Here is a 15,037-nt window from a genome sequence, read left to right as displayed (position 1 = left end):
ACATCAGTGATAGCTGTGTTTATGAAAGTAAATCCTTTTTTAGGGTGTGTGACTATATTTATAGATATTAATTTGGTCTTAGTTTAAGGTTTTATTCGTGTAGCATATACCATATACTGCAGTGGGGTTTGAATTGACTTAATTGCATTACATTTATATTATGAAAATGTTTGTAGTACCTCTTATGGTTTTTTTTTTGGTTGGTGTTTTTTTTTTTTTTTTTTTTTTTTTTTTAATCTTGAGGCTGTGTTTCATATTGTAATGTGTCTGGTTCCTAAGATGTAGTTTTCTTCAGGAAAAGAAAGAGGGGATTTCGTCATTAATCTTCAAGCTGTGCTTTTTGAAGGTGTTTGAAAAAACTGTAGCTGAGCAAGAACATTGCTTTTCTCCATTACATGGAAAACAGTTTATAACAGCTAACAGAATTTTTTTCTTAAAGAATCTTTGGAATTCCTTTTTAATAGCTGGCTTTAGAGTCTGTATATGAAAATATTGTCTACCTTTCAGTTTCAAATTGAGAATTAACTGCTGGGACTGTATGCTAGAAACCTGACCCTTGTGTAATTTCAGTGCTTACTGTCTTAGTAATTTAATATGCTTGGGATTTAAAATCTTCTAGGAATTTTTTTTTAATTCATATATTTGTTAGATTTACACAGATTTGTTGTGTACTAACAGCTTTTGGAGAGGCGCAGGAAGCCATTCCATTTTACCCTGTAGCCTGACAAGGGGTCGGGTACAAAGGCGTTACGTGAATGTTTCAGAATATCCTGCAGTGATAATACTGTTGTTATGTTGACCTGTTATATCAATATTGTGACCTGAATTAATTTGAAAGCAACTTGTATTTGCTTTACTTCTAATTGTTGCGCTATGGATTGGTTTTATTGTGCTTTATATTTTATTAGCAAAACTCCTGAATGTGTACCTGAATAATAATTGCAGCTTAGTTAGGAATTAGTCTTCTGTAACTTTTGCCCATAGAATTTGAATGGGACAGGAAGGAAGATGTGATGTTCTTAATGCTGGATTTTGGTATTTTCTAGATGCAGTCATGCAGATTTCTGCTTTCAGGGCAGTGTTATAGATGTAGCTAAAAGAGATCAAAGATAGGCTCTTGGGGGGCTTACAGATGAGGATTTCTGAAGGGAAACTTGTATTTTCTCTACTGCTTAGGAGATTGAGAAGTTTATGGAATGGATAGTGTGTAATATGCTTAAGTACTGAAGTATGTGTTGCTTTGTGATAGGGATGGGTGGGATTGTAGTTTAAAAGCCTACCAGTATTTTTTGCTGGGCTTGTGGAATGGTGATCTTGATCTCATTCATTGCTGTGCCCTGCGTGTTGGGATAATCCTCACTCATTACCTCCTCTGACACTTTAAAGGAGGGGTTTCCTCTCTCATATGTGAGCATGGCTATGGATTGCTGCTCCTGGATATTGCTGCTTTGTTGGCAGAAGCCTCCCTGATTGGTCAGGAAGTCCAGGTTTCCCTGTGACAAATCCCATTGTGTCCCACTGCAGGCTTTTTCCAAACCTCACTCACAGCACAGTCTTTTTATCTTTCTACTTGTTTTTCATATTCCTTCTTGACTATGTTCTTGTGCTAAAAGAATGGGATGACTGGAAGAAAGAGAGCTGGTTTTCTGTGAGGATTTTCTAAATACCCTTGTCTTCTGTAACGGTTTTTGTACGTGTGTGTAACCAGCCTCCATAACTGGAAATGGAAGCTTGAGACCCTTTTCTCTGCCTCTTTTACTTATTTGCCTTTCTGTGTAACATAACTTCAAATGAGTTACTATCGTGATTATTACTGATTACTGCTTTAAAGCAGAAATACTTACTTGATAGTAAGTAACTGGGAGATAGATTTAAAGATCAAGCCATCTTGAGAAATAGGAATCTCTTTGCTTGAGGGTTCATGGAAAACTTTGATGATGATTGATGTGAAAACTGGTATGTCACATTTTCAGTTTTAAATGTGACTTAAGTAATCTGTGTGACTCTGTTATGTATTAAAGTTTGTTTGCTTCCTGCTTTTGTAGTGCTGTTTTTCAGTTGATGATAGTCTGAGGTCATCAAGGAGGATGTCAGAAGAGGGGCGTAGCACTGAGAACACAGATGTTTTCTAAGAATGTTTCATCAAAGCTTTTCACAAGATTCTGTAGAATTTTGAGGTCTTCATGTTGTGGAAGTGTTGTTTCAAGTGTGTCATTCTGATGCTTTTGTGTGGTTTTATTTTCTTTTTCTAAAGAAACACTTTTGGAACATTCAACCTGTGAGTTTTGAAGCAGTTACTGCCTGTCATTGACTTTATGCAAAAAGTCATAACCAAGTAGTTAAAGCACTGTTATCACCTATTTTTTGTGCCTAATGCAGAGGTGATACAACTTTATCTTTGTAAAACCAGGAAACAATGGTTAACTGGCAATTTTTTATTATGTAAGGTGGAACCTTCATTTGAGTAGGATACACTTTTGGAAAGTACTCTTAAGTTGTTCGGGTAGTGATAAAAAAGAACAATTAGGCTTTGTATTTAAGGAAAATGGCCTTTATAATTTGAAAGACTTAAAAAGAGCTGACTTTTGCTAGGTGCTCTTTAAAATATATTTTGCAGTCTAGGTGATCAGACTTAAAGCTTTATGAAAATTGACTGTACTTATGTAGCTGAAGGCTGTTCTGTATTCTCACATTGCTACATAAGGAGCCATGGACTTGCACAGGAGATATATAAAATATCTAAAATGTGATTAGATGGGAAAGCTAAAATTGCTTATGATGTATATAAAGTTCAGCATTCATAAACGTATGTAATTAGTCACTTCTGAAACCCACAAAACATTTTAACTTTCTTTTGATAATTTACAAATGTCAGCTCCTAACTTTAGAGAAAGATGGTTTTAAGAGATTTGTAGAGGTTTTGGGGAGATTTCTCCACTTATGAGTATAGGTTAGGCAGTAACAAATATTTGTGTATGTGTTTGGTTTAGGACACATGATTTTTACTCGCTAGCCTCTTTTCTTGACACAAGTCCATGTTATAAATTGCAGTGAACCTACCTGGCAGTCTTGATGGAGAAGTTCAGGAGTTGAGTGAGTTTGAGGATGAAATGAACCTCTGAAAAATAAACACTTTAATGCAGAGTTAGAGTGGAGAGTAGAAATTTAAGTGTGTTGTCTTAGTATGAGTGGTGGCACTAGTCTCTCTGTTATTGATCTGCTAATCGTGGCCAGAAAGTTAAATGTGTATTGAACTGGAGATATACATGCACACACGTGATATAGAACAATAATAATAATAATGAAGACTAGAGGAGTTTTTTCTTGTTGCTTTTTTCTTTTTCTAGTCTGCTTTCCTAATTTTTTGAAATGTGAAACCAGTTACTTCCGTATCACCAAACGCTTTTTATTTAAATGCTGTAATACTCTAGCAATGCCCAAAGGAACAGTTAAAATAACTAGAGCTTTATAATGGGAAGTGGTAAAGCATTGTGATGCAGTTGTGCAGTCTTTTTTTTTAATGGAAAACTTTGGAAAATTGAGGGGTCAGTGACCGGGAAGGCATGGACTATGGGGACACAGCTTGAGAAGCCTCCATAGAAGAGGATGGGGGGAAATGGACAGTCAGTGATCAATGCATTCAGTCGTTTTCATATCCATATCGTCAAAGCAATGAAAAACAAAACTCAAGTGATGATTCTTCAGAGAAGTACATTATTTCTTTTCTAAAAGGAAAACAAAACTTGCTTTATATTAACATCGTATCTTGAGTATTCCGAATGCAATTTTGTAACCTTTCTGCTTGTTTAGTGTCTGGAAGTAGAAATAAGTTTTAGCAATAAAATTTTAAATAATAAACTCATGGTAGTTTAGAGAGTTTCTTTAATTGTTTTCTGTATCTTCTCTGAATGGGTCTATGTTGTACTCCCTTGCTCTTGAATCTTTACTGTGTTTTAGAGAATTAAAATACAGGATTAAAAGCATGGCTAATGGACAGTGGAATGTGTCCTATTCTCCCTTAAAAAAAAAAAAAAATCTGCTGGAGCCTTACCTGTGTATAGGAATTCACACAATACGTAAAGTCTGATGAAAAAGTAGATTAGCAGTTTGCTCTTTTTCTCCCTTAATTCTTGCTTCAGCACTGTCTTGAGGTGGTGGTGGTGAAAACCTTGTGTTAAAGGGAAGTAAATGGGATATGATTATGCTTCATGACACATTTGCAGAAAGTTCATGTGTTGTCACCTTTGCTTTGTATCTGTGTTCATTGTTAAAAATCTTGGAAAGGTTGCCCTGCCAAGAACATTTTATAGGTAACTCATCAAAGGAACTCCCAAATCGGTGTTTGTTAAGAGTTTAGAGAACAAATGGACAAAGCAAGTTGTGAGAACCAGACAATGTTCATCCAATAACTTTATAGAAAGTGAGTGATGAAGTAATTTTATTAAGTGGTACATGGCTCCTTTAGCTAGACACCTTTAGGTTGTTGGATATAAATGCAGTGTGAGGCCAAGATTAAACGGACGTTTACTCAGGATGTTGTCTTTGCTGATTAGAAACTACACTAATGTACAGAATTCATGGATATGTGGTAATTATAATAGCTTGTGGAAAGATCAACATAGCTTTGTGAAAAGTTGTGCCTCAAGCCTTTTGAAGCTTGCTGAAGGAGTTAGCAAGAATACATGTAAGGAAGTTCCAATTTGCTATGGTAGGTAGGATTTCCAGAAGTCACTTGGCAGCCTTTTGCATGACAGGGGTAAGTTCTTGTATGGATAGTTAGTTAATTGGAGATAGGTAATTAGAGACAAGAAATGAAGTGGATAGGATGCGTTTCAGAGGTGAGTAGTAGCTGTTACAAAAATACTTGGGGTAGAAGAATGAGACCCACCCCACCTTTGAGTAATCGCAGTTAAGTCCAGAGTAGATGAGGAGGTGGCAGTTAGGCTGAAACAAGGCATGTGGAACCTGTAACTGCTTGCAGGAAGGAACAATAGTTTTGGCATTACAATAGGTAGTTCTGTGGGTACACCAATTTAGGCTCAGAAAGATTAATTCTGTAATTGTTAGAAGAACAACAGAAAATAAAATCAGCATTGTCTGGGTCCATGGTGCATTTGCATTTGACTGCTGTGCTGGCATTGGGAAGGACAGTGCTTCTGTGTATATCTAGGTGACTGAGATGTTTGTCTTAGTGTAGGTTATAACACTTTTTTTTTTTTTGTGAAAGTTTTCTGAATGATAGAGTACCTTCAATAAATATCTCTGGTTCTTTGTTGTTCAAAGAGATGTTGTGATGTGTTTCATGTAATCATGCATAGTGTTGGAAAGGGCTGTCCTTAGCATGAAATCTACTACTACCCTCAACACCTGAAGATATATTTGTTTCAAAGCTTCTGGAAAGTGAAGATAGGAGCAGTGATGATTAAACTGTAGAGTAAATTTGGTAATGTCAACTAGGGCACTTGAATCTTCTTGATTCGCCAAGAGTGCTGTAATTTATGCAAGGGGCAAGAGTTGGCCAGGTAGAGACTTCTGGAGAACTGATACTTGAATTTGGAGTCAGTGTTCAGACCAGTAATGGAGTTGCATGAGCAGCCAATGTCCTCCTGCAGTTTGATAGGCTGGAGTGGAAGACAGGACTCTGATAGCTACGGAAAGTTATTTGAGGATGTGAATTTACAATAGTTTGAACAGATTGATGTTGCAGCAGTGGTGTAGCCACCTGGTTGGCAGTTGCAGTCCCTTTCTTCCCTCCCTTTCACCTTGTGTTGGTACTGGAGCTTTCTTTCCCTCCCAGGGTGTTTAGGGAGCTGTACCAAAGACTAACCTTTCTGAAAATACAAACGATAAAACTAACTAATCAACTGATTTAGCTTTCTGAACAGGCTGTTTTGAGGACAAACAGATGCTAACATAAGACAGGAGCACATGAAGTGGGGGTAAAGAGAAGAAAAAAAATGATACGTAGGACTGCTGTGACAGAACGCAGTTCTCTGAGACACGTTGCTGTTTCTTCAGCATATTTAGGCTACAGTCTTAAAGGCATGGGATACAGGGGACTGCTCTGGGTAACAAAATACATTGAAACCAGTCTCAGGACATACTTCTGGGTTTAAAAAAAAAAAAAAAAAGTTTTTATTAATTCTTCTTCAGGTGAACCTGACAATAGCTGTACATTTGAATACTTAAAGATTCAAGTTTTAAATATTTCCAGTAATATAGATTATTTAATATATTTTTACAGAATATCCTTGTTTTTTCAGGCTTATGGTGTCCTAGTTAGTAAATTCTACTGTCCTCAAAGTTTTGAAAACCAGTGTGATATGTGAATGTCTTATGTTTTAATAATATCTGTGTATCTGATAAATAAATGAACTCTGAACCTTATAACTGTTAGCCAGCACTCAGATTTTTATTTTTATTTCTTTACAGGATCTGGAGTTTCATGGAGTAATGAGATTCTACTTTCAAGACAAAGCAGCTGGAAATTTTGCAACAAAATGTATCCGTGTCTCTAGTACTGCCACAACTCAAGATGTGATAGAAACTCTTGCAGAGAAGTTTCGACCAGACATGCGCATGTTGTCATCCCCTAAATACTCGCTTTATGAGGTGCATGTCAGTGGAGGTTAGTATTTATTCACAGTGTCTTCCCTGCATCCACACCACCTTCCTATCTACCACCAGCCAATCTTTAGGTTTGCCCCCAGCTTCTGAACTACACAGGACTTGGGAGTTTTGTTCCTAAGTACACTGATAGTAATTGTTACTTGGGGGAGCAGTATTTCAAAATGTTAAGTGTGCATACCAGGCCTGTAGTTTATGTGAGTTTTAATTATGATCTATTAAATGCTGTAGTTGACATCCTGTTAATTGGTTGACATTTGTGAGAGAGCTGCTATTTTTAGGACTAGTAGATAAAGACTAAATTTATAGTGGGAGGAGTGTTAAATTGGAGCACTTAAGAGTACATTCTCAGTTCTTTGATGTTGTGGGCCTTTGATAGGTAGCCTTACAATGCCTGTTCCTTTACTGCTAGATTGGGGGAAGTTCAACACAGTATTGTTTGAAGCCATGGTGTTTCTTAAACAGATCCTTTCTTGTAACCTGTGAAGAATTTAGATATCTAAATAGCAATTTGATACGGCTAGCATTTGTGTCTCCCCACCCCACTAGAAAGCTTCAGGTCATTAGGTGGTACTGTGTGCGTGGTGGTTGACAGGAATAGGAAAAACTAGCTTTTTGTTGTGCTTTTTTGTACTTTGGAAGTTTACACAAGTGATTTAACTATCTTAAATTATGCTTTTGAAGGACTGAAAATAACTTAAATTGAGATAGAAAATGGAAATTTATTAGGACAGGCGTCACTTTTCATGGGAATGATGACTTGATGTGAATTCTGTGAGATTAGGGAAAAGTGCATGTGTCATCATGAATTTAAGCAATTAATAGCATGTGTTTTTTCTGCTTTAGGTTTCTTTAAAAATGTTAGCACTGTACCTGTAGTAAAAATGAAATTGTTTCCTTTGCAGAGCAAGTTCCTCAATAAAACATGACATGAGAGCCACCTAATTTAATAGGAGTGTTTCTCATTAAATAAAGTGTAACTGCAAAGACATCGTTGTCTCACTGTGCATGTGTATTGTGTCTTCTGGAAGAGATCAAATGGCAAAACTGGTTGAATTTTTTTAACCACTCAGATTGTTCTCATAGTTGTAAAATAGTTATAATACACTAAATAATTTTTTTTTCTAGTATATGTGCATAATGGATTTTTTTTGTTGTTATTTTTGTAGGGTTATTTGTTGGGTTTTTTGTTTGTTTTGTTTTGTTTTTTAATTTCATGATCTGGTTTATATTTGTGCAGTCTTTCCAGAATAGTAGCTCTTGGGCCACAGACTGGTTAGATTTAAAATAAGGAAAATGAGTATTTGAAAGTGTCATGAAATTATAAAGTTTGAGACATTATAACTGTAGGTGTAACTTCTCCTGAGTCATAATCTTGTGTTCCCAGACTTAGTTCTGACAAAAGAGGTATGTAAGATGACTTTATATGGACCTTTAGCTTATATAGATAGAGGGAATACACTTAGGCTGGTTTCTGGAAAGGAGACACATATTTCTACCTCCCCAAGCTTTCTGTCCCTATATTAACAGGGAAACATGAACTGATGTGTACTGTTCATTGACCTTTTGTTTTTTTAAGAGCATAACTTGTTTCTAAATGTCTTTGGTCTTGAGATGCCAAGTAACTGTTACTGCTTTTAATTTTTCTGAAGAAGAAAGAAGATTAGATGTAGATGAAAAGCCTCTTGTTGTACAATTAAACTGGAACAAAGATGATCGAGAGGGAAGATTTGTTCTCAAGAATGAAAATGATACGGTTCCTCCAAAGGTGGGTCTTTAAAGAGTATACTAGTGGTAACAGCAGTTTCAGAATGTGTGGGACTTGCTCATAGAGCAAAATACAATTTTCACTTTTCTAATTCCTGAAAACAGCTGCTGCTGATGATCTTTGATATCTGGAGGAAGTATTTTTAAATACTTAAAATGCATATTCGCAACACAGCATTTTTGTGATCTTTCAGATGGCTTTTGATACTTTGATCCATGTAGCTCCCTAGTACTGGTGCACGAGAACTTAGAGCATGCTTTGTTGTAATATGAGGAATTAAAATTTTCCTCAAGCATTAGATGATGCCAAACACCTGGGAGGTAATCCTGCCTCTTGCAGAGCCTTTCAAAGGGGATGCCAGAGGGAGTGAAGTAACTGAAAATTGTTACCCCCCTAGGAAACAATCTGTTTCTTAACAAAACTGATGGGAGACTCTTTCCTGTTGGGGTGGGGTTTTTTTCCTTCCAAATACAAAATGAGGGACAGGTGAACATGAGCCATACAAAAGCTTTTTTTATATTAGTCGTTTAAACATTAAATTAGATCAGACTTTGGCTCCTGAAGTCATGTAATTATATCTATTATATCTAACTTGGATGCTTATAGCTATGGAAAACATACTGTTCAGTGTGCGCTATCTTCAGACAGGTTTTTCGTCTTGATCTGAGCACTGACTTTCATTTGCTCTTAGAATTAGAGCTTCTTAATTTTAAATATGCTTTCGGTATAGGTACATGAGCTATTCTTACACTATGATTTTGACTACAGGATATATCCGTGTTAGAGGTGGGGAGAGAAGATTATTGATGCCTTGCACTACATCTGCCAGATTTGCTATTCCTATTCATTGAATTAAATAATCTTCATTCTTCCTTCTCTGTTCTTCACTTCCTGATAGAAGCAAAAAAACTTGCATCATCTTTCTCTCATCTTCTGTTATTTTCTCTACAGAAGGCAAATGAGCCTATGATTATAGGTATCTTGTGTATGCAAGAAGCAGGGATTGGAGAACACTGGAAGGACAACTCAGAAAAATACACCATAGGGGAAATGTCCTTTATTGTGTTTTTCCTTCTGCATTTTATTCTTACCTGATGCTCCAACACAGTTGTCTTGAAAACAGATTAAGTGCAGTGTTCTTTTACGAAGTGTTGTTACTGGGAGGCAGAAATTTGTTTTGCAACCTTCAGTTAATTTTGAGGCCAAGCAGATAGTAAGCATTCAAGTAAAATTCTCTTCTTTCTTCACTTTCTTGAGTACAAGGTGCTTAACTGGTTCATACCTGCTTTGGCATATGATACTATTTTTGCCTCTGATATTCTGGAGAGTATTAGTCCCATCCCTGTGTAGTAGAGTATTGTTGCCTGGGGTATTGTTTTGTGGTTGTGATACTGTCTTAACTTTCTGGACAAATCTGATTAAAGCCAATACTAACTTTTCATTGGACTAAAAATGATGGAAGTTGTTTTAAACTCATTTATTTCAGAAGGCTCAGAGTAATGGCCCTGAAAAACAAGAAAAAGAGGGAGTGATTCAGAATTTCAAACGAACTCTCTCAAAAAAAGAAAAAAAAGAAAAAAAGAGGCGTGAAAAAGAGGCATTGCGACAAGCATCAGATAAAGATGATAGACTTCTTCATGGGGATGATATGTAAGTGTTTTAAACTTTGATCAATTCATATAACCTACATCTTATTTTAAAGGATTCCCTATCTTTACCAAATAAGTTGTTGTTTCTTGCAAAAGTAAAATAGTTGAGATGGGTGCAATATCATCATAAACTGAAATGTGTGATGGCAATTTTTGTTGCTTATGTGGATGTTTCTCTGAGGTTTGTTTTTAAACCATGAAATAAGCTGTTTTTTCCACCTCTTGGTACAGAAATTGACACATACTTGGTGACATGGAATTTCCTCAGCATGTTTATTTTTGAGCATTTATTCTAGAGTAGATTTTTTTCCTCTCCCTATGTTTGATTGTTCTGGTTTTTGCCTGAAAAATTAGTATGTGTAGGTGTTTGTATTTGACTTAGCACCTGACTATCAGTTTGTTTTTCTGAGGTGTATTTTGGTAGCCAGTCTTCTAGCTTCTTCAACTCTTGCTCCTAAATCTGCTGCACCATAATTATTGAGACAGGACAGGACGTACATCAATCCTTGTATAGAAATCTGGAGCACAAGAATCAAGTGCGAATGACTGTATGTACAAGTAGAAAGCTGAGAAAGGTCTACATTACATTCACCTTTGTACCAAATTCTGTAGATTTCATATATAAGACACCAGAAGAAAAAACAAATAGTGGTAGATTTTTAACATACCCAGAAAGAAAATGAATGGTGAAAACTTGTAACAAATTCTCAGAGATAAAAGAAATTAGTTGACTCTAGTTGACATATAATAGAGGATTTAGCTTCTCAGCTGGATTTTTTTTTTTATATTTGTGATTTTTTTAGTTCACAACTGTTTTTCGTATGTGTAGTACTGCTCTGCATGGATATGTTTGCAATGTTCTTCAGATATCAGCATGATCTTTCCAGTATTCTGTACCATTACTTATCTTGATCTTAATTTTTTAAAAATTAAAATATAATTGTATTTAAGTGTATTAGCAAAATAAAAATCATGAACTGCAAACATACACTAATACTGCTTCCATGTGATTTGCAACATTGTAAATCAGAATAAAATCAGGGTTATAATGTAAAGTCTCCTTAATGCCTTCCCCTTTGAAAACTAAGAACCATCAATACTTAAATTGGTGGTTGTCTGTTTCAGGTGAGCATGGTTTCATGAACAGTGCTAATTCTAGCAAAATTGAAGTTCATGTAGAAACGATTTTTACAATAACTTAACTGATCTCCTATATATATAGATTCTACTTGCTTTTTATCCTTTATAAAGTCAGGAGGATATATGTATTTTAAGCTATTAGTGACAGTTTTTTCTTTTCATTTAAACTAACTTGGCAGTGAGAATTCTCGCCTTGCAGCTGAGGTTTACAAAGATATGCCTGAGACCAGCTTCACTCGCACAATATCCAATCCTGAGGTGGTTATGAAACGACGGCGACAGCAAAAACTAGAGAAGAGAATGCAGGAATTTCGCAGTTCTGATGGCAGACCAGACTCAGGTACTTAGATTTCTTCTGGTTAAGTTGTAAAGAGTAAACTGTTCACTGAGAGAATATTTTTAAGGCCAGCAACTCCTGTAAATTCAACTTAATTTCCGTTTTTTTCCAGCGTTTTTTTTGTACTTCATGGCTAATTTATCTGTGGTGTAACTGAATTAAGGATTTGAGAAGTAAGATTCCACAGGAGTGTGTTCTGTGACAAGTGCGAGTCAAAGCTTGCAGTGATGGCCACATTGATGGGAGAGAATATGCTCACTAATCTCTCTAATAGTGCTAAACTGGGGAAAAAGGAAGGATGGAATTAGATTTATTAAACTGACAAACGGAGGAAGTCTTCTGAAATTGATGTCATGCATTTTACTAAGAACAAGCTGAATGACCTGAATGTAAAAATGCAGTCAGTAGCACAAATACAAGATGGCAAGGAGTGATTGTTCAAGTCTGCACAGAGAGTTCTGGTAGATCTTGTGAATATCAGTGATCAAGGATTTCACATTCTTGGGAGCAGGCAGACAACCACTGTTATTGTATAAACATCAGCATTAAATGAACTAACGAAGCAATGTTAGTACTGATAAAACCTCAAACGATGTATTCTGTCTGTGGGAGAGTAGTGAAGGAGTAGTTAGAGGTGTGGAAAACGTCACCTGTGAGGGAAATCTTAAATGGGTTTTTTAAAGAGAGGGGAGATTGTTGAAGGTCAGCACAAACTTGCTGTCAAGACTGGAAAGGTCAGTTCTTCATCCAGTAGTTGTCACTGTTTCATTTTAACTTCAGGTAATACTAAGAATGGTGAAGCACTGGGGAAAAGACTTGCATAGAGAAATTAGGAAAACGTCACTGGAGATTTTTACCAGCGGTGGAGACAAAATTTATTTCAGGGATGTTATGTAAATTTTCTTGTATTAATGGATTGACTAAATGATTTCTGAAGGTGTTTATTCACCTTAAATTCTGTTAGAAATATAATAAAATGACTATGTCTGTCTTTTTATTCTCTGGTTGCATTGTTAATCAAATTTTCTTTCCAAGGTGGGACACTGAGAATTTATGCAGATAGTTTAAAACCAAATATACCGTACAAGACAATCCTGCTGTCCACTACGGATACTGCAGACTTTGCAGTTATTGAAGCACTGGAAAAATATGGTCTGGAGAAGGAAAATCCCAAGGATTATTGTATTGCTCGTGTAAGTAAAGTTACTGTGTCACAATCTTCTTATGCTTTCATATTTGATTTGTTCCTTGCAGTAGCTTTAAAACTAAATGGAAAGACTCTGGTAGGTCTGTGACTTTTTTTTTTTTGTCCTTAATCTAACAGCTTCAGGACTTCTGAAGTGATTTGTCAGGTTTTTTGTTTTTAAAACCTAAATCTTGCCATCTTACTAAATTATTACTTGCTACATAGATAAACATTAATAAGGAAAGTAACATATTTCTGTATTTGGCACTGTGGTTTTATTCCACTAAGCATGCTTATGGTTTGCAGTTGTATAAACTAATAGTTAATCCTGTGGATGCTTAACGTCATCTGTTTGTGCACAAAACTATTCTGAACTAAGAGCAGCTGCTCAGAGGCAGAAGTGCTGAGGTGAATTCCATTATAAAAAGTGTACGTTGTATGCTGTTGCCTTATACCTTTCAGTGGTAGCTTACACAACAGGAAAGATTAAATGTCTAAGTGAAATTTACTCTTATTCTCAGAATTTAATTATTTTAGGAGTTCTAAGTTAATTGTATAGAATTGCCAAATTGCTGTTTCTTAGAGGTGTGGCTTTATCAAAAAGTGCCATAGGCAGTACTCATTAAAGGTGTCAAACTTCTGCCCATAGCATCTTCTGAAGGAGGATAGTGAGATTTGAAAACATCTGGTCCTTGTTTGAGTCCAATCTTTGATTAAATGTCTACCTATTACTTGTCTAATAAGCTTGGATTTACTGTTCCTTAAAGTGCTGAAAGTGAAGAATGTTTTGTCTCATCATACTGTGCTTTCTGCCCCCTGCCCCTTCTCCAGTGCTTTAAGTGCCACTGGAAAACAACAAGGAGGCTTCCCCCCACCTTCTAGCTGCTCTAAAGTATGTGGGTATATTTTTGGCCTTAAAGTTGCTTTCTGATTTGTTTTTTATGATATCTTTAAGTAACCTTGGTGTCTACTTTTGTGGTGTTTACAGCCTCTAGTAGTATAATTAGCTGGGAATTGACGTGTTGCTCCGATGTTGTTTAATTATTAATAGGGAAACCATATGGTGGTAGTGCTTTTGTAGTTTCCTGACAGCAAACTAACCTTAGTTTTAATTGTTTCTATAGTTTTGTCTTAGTTCTAGACATATTTTTAATGAAGTTTTATTCTTGTCTTTGTTAACCTGTAATTGGAGTTCCAACTGTGAAAGTTAATTTTACTTCAGTAAAATTTTATATAGATTTTTATTATAGAGGGGAGTAATTTTATAAGTAATAGTTTGGGGTTTTTTATGACACAGCATATTAAAAATTGATTCTCAGTTTTGGCTGCAAAATATTTTCTATGTGTAGTTTTAATTATGACAATTATCTTCATATTGTGTGTTCTATAAATGAAATTAATGATTTTTAGTCATTGATCTTATTAAATAGGCTGCTGACTTGACACTTGTTTTTCTGCTGGTTTGAGAGAGTTGTGGGCTACAGCAGAGACATTGTGACTGAACTTGGAAGATAGTTTTGCATCAGTCTGTTTAGTTCGGAGTTAGAAGGTATTATAATGTAAATATACTTTATGGAATTCATTGAACTGATTGCACACTTACCAGGGAAACTATTGCAAGACACTGTTGTGGTGGTGATGGTGTTCTTCCCCCTCCACCTGTTCCCTGATCTTGTGTGGGGATGTTTAATGTAGAAAATAGTCTGAGGAGTGTTGCTTTGATCTTGGGGAAGATTAACAAAGTCTTTGCTGTGTAGCAAATTAATTTAAATTAGTTTTCTGGAAAGCACTTGTGGAAAATATTTTGTCTTTCTGAGCAACATATCTTCTTGATATAGCAAGTTTCTATGCTGACATAAGTTGTATGCTTATGTTTACATTTGAAATATGAGTGGTCTTCATTAGTTAATCTAGTTAGATCTTTTTTATGACTTTAAGTGTAGAAGACCTTACTGTTTTGCTCACTATAAGTCATTGCAGTTGGCTGAAATTTACTTGGCTTTCCTCAGTGCCTCTGCTGATGCAGTATTTGTTTTAAATATGATAAACCTTCCCTTTTTTAAAAAAGGTTGAGCATTTTAAACCTAACTTTAAAATCTGCTTTTTGCCAAATATTTTATGAAGTCACATTCCTTGCCTGAAACATCAAAATGTCCTAGCTTTAGCTCGATGTGTCTTTCATCACTGTTTTCTTTTTTGAAAACTCACAAATGCAGTGCTAAATAGGTGCCATTGATACTCCTTTACACATTAGTCTCATAGCTGTTCTTTACCCTGGTGGGGTTTTTGTCTCTGTTCTTCTGACACTTGACAGTATTCTGTGTAAGAGC

The 15,037-nt window shown here is 35.8% G+C and overlaps 1 protein-coding gene across 19 annotated transcripts in view; it reads left to right on the top strand.

The window, feature by feature from the left end:
* The window catches only part of AFDN (afadin, adherens junction formation factor), a 128,130-nt gene that overhangs the window by 30,372 nt on the left and 82,721 nt on the right, over window positions 1-15,037 (top strand). For 14 of the 19 annotated variants that reach the window (XR_006165571.1, XM_042795657.1, XM_042795658.1 and 11 more), the window contains exons 2-6: window positions 6,433-6,628; window positions 8,280-8,395; window positions 9,882-10,045; window positions 11,364-11,524; window positions 12,557-12,714. Coding sequence is in view for 18 of the 19 variants with exons in the window: in XM_042795657.1 (XP_042651591.1) it covers window positions 6,433-6,628; window positions 8,280-8,395; window positions 9,882-10,045; window positions 11,364-11,524; window positions 12,557-12,714 (795 nt within the window). In the remaining variant the exon portion in view is untranslated. The remainder of the gene's footprint in view (window positions 1-6,432; window positions 6,629-8,279; window positions 8,396-9,881; window positions 10,046-11,363; window positions 11,525-12,556; window positions 12,715-15,037) is intronic. The other 5 variants (XM_042795663.1, XM_042795656.1, XM_042795653.1 and 2 more) reach the window with 1 other exon arrangement.

This window comes from Tyto alba, unplaced genomic scaffold (genome assembly GCF_018691265.1).
Source record: "Tyto alba isolate M040663 unplaced genomic scaffold, T.alba_DEE_v4.0 Super-Scaffold_22, whole genome shotgun sequence".
NCBI classification, from domain to species: domain Eukaryota; kingdom Metazoa; phylum Chordata; class Aves; order Strigiformes; family Tytonidae; genus Tyto; species Tyto alba.
This window is presented reverse-complemented; position numbering and strand designations above follow the sequence as displayed.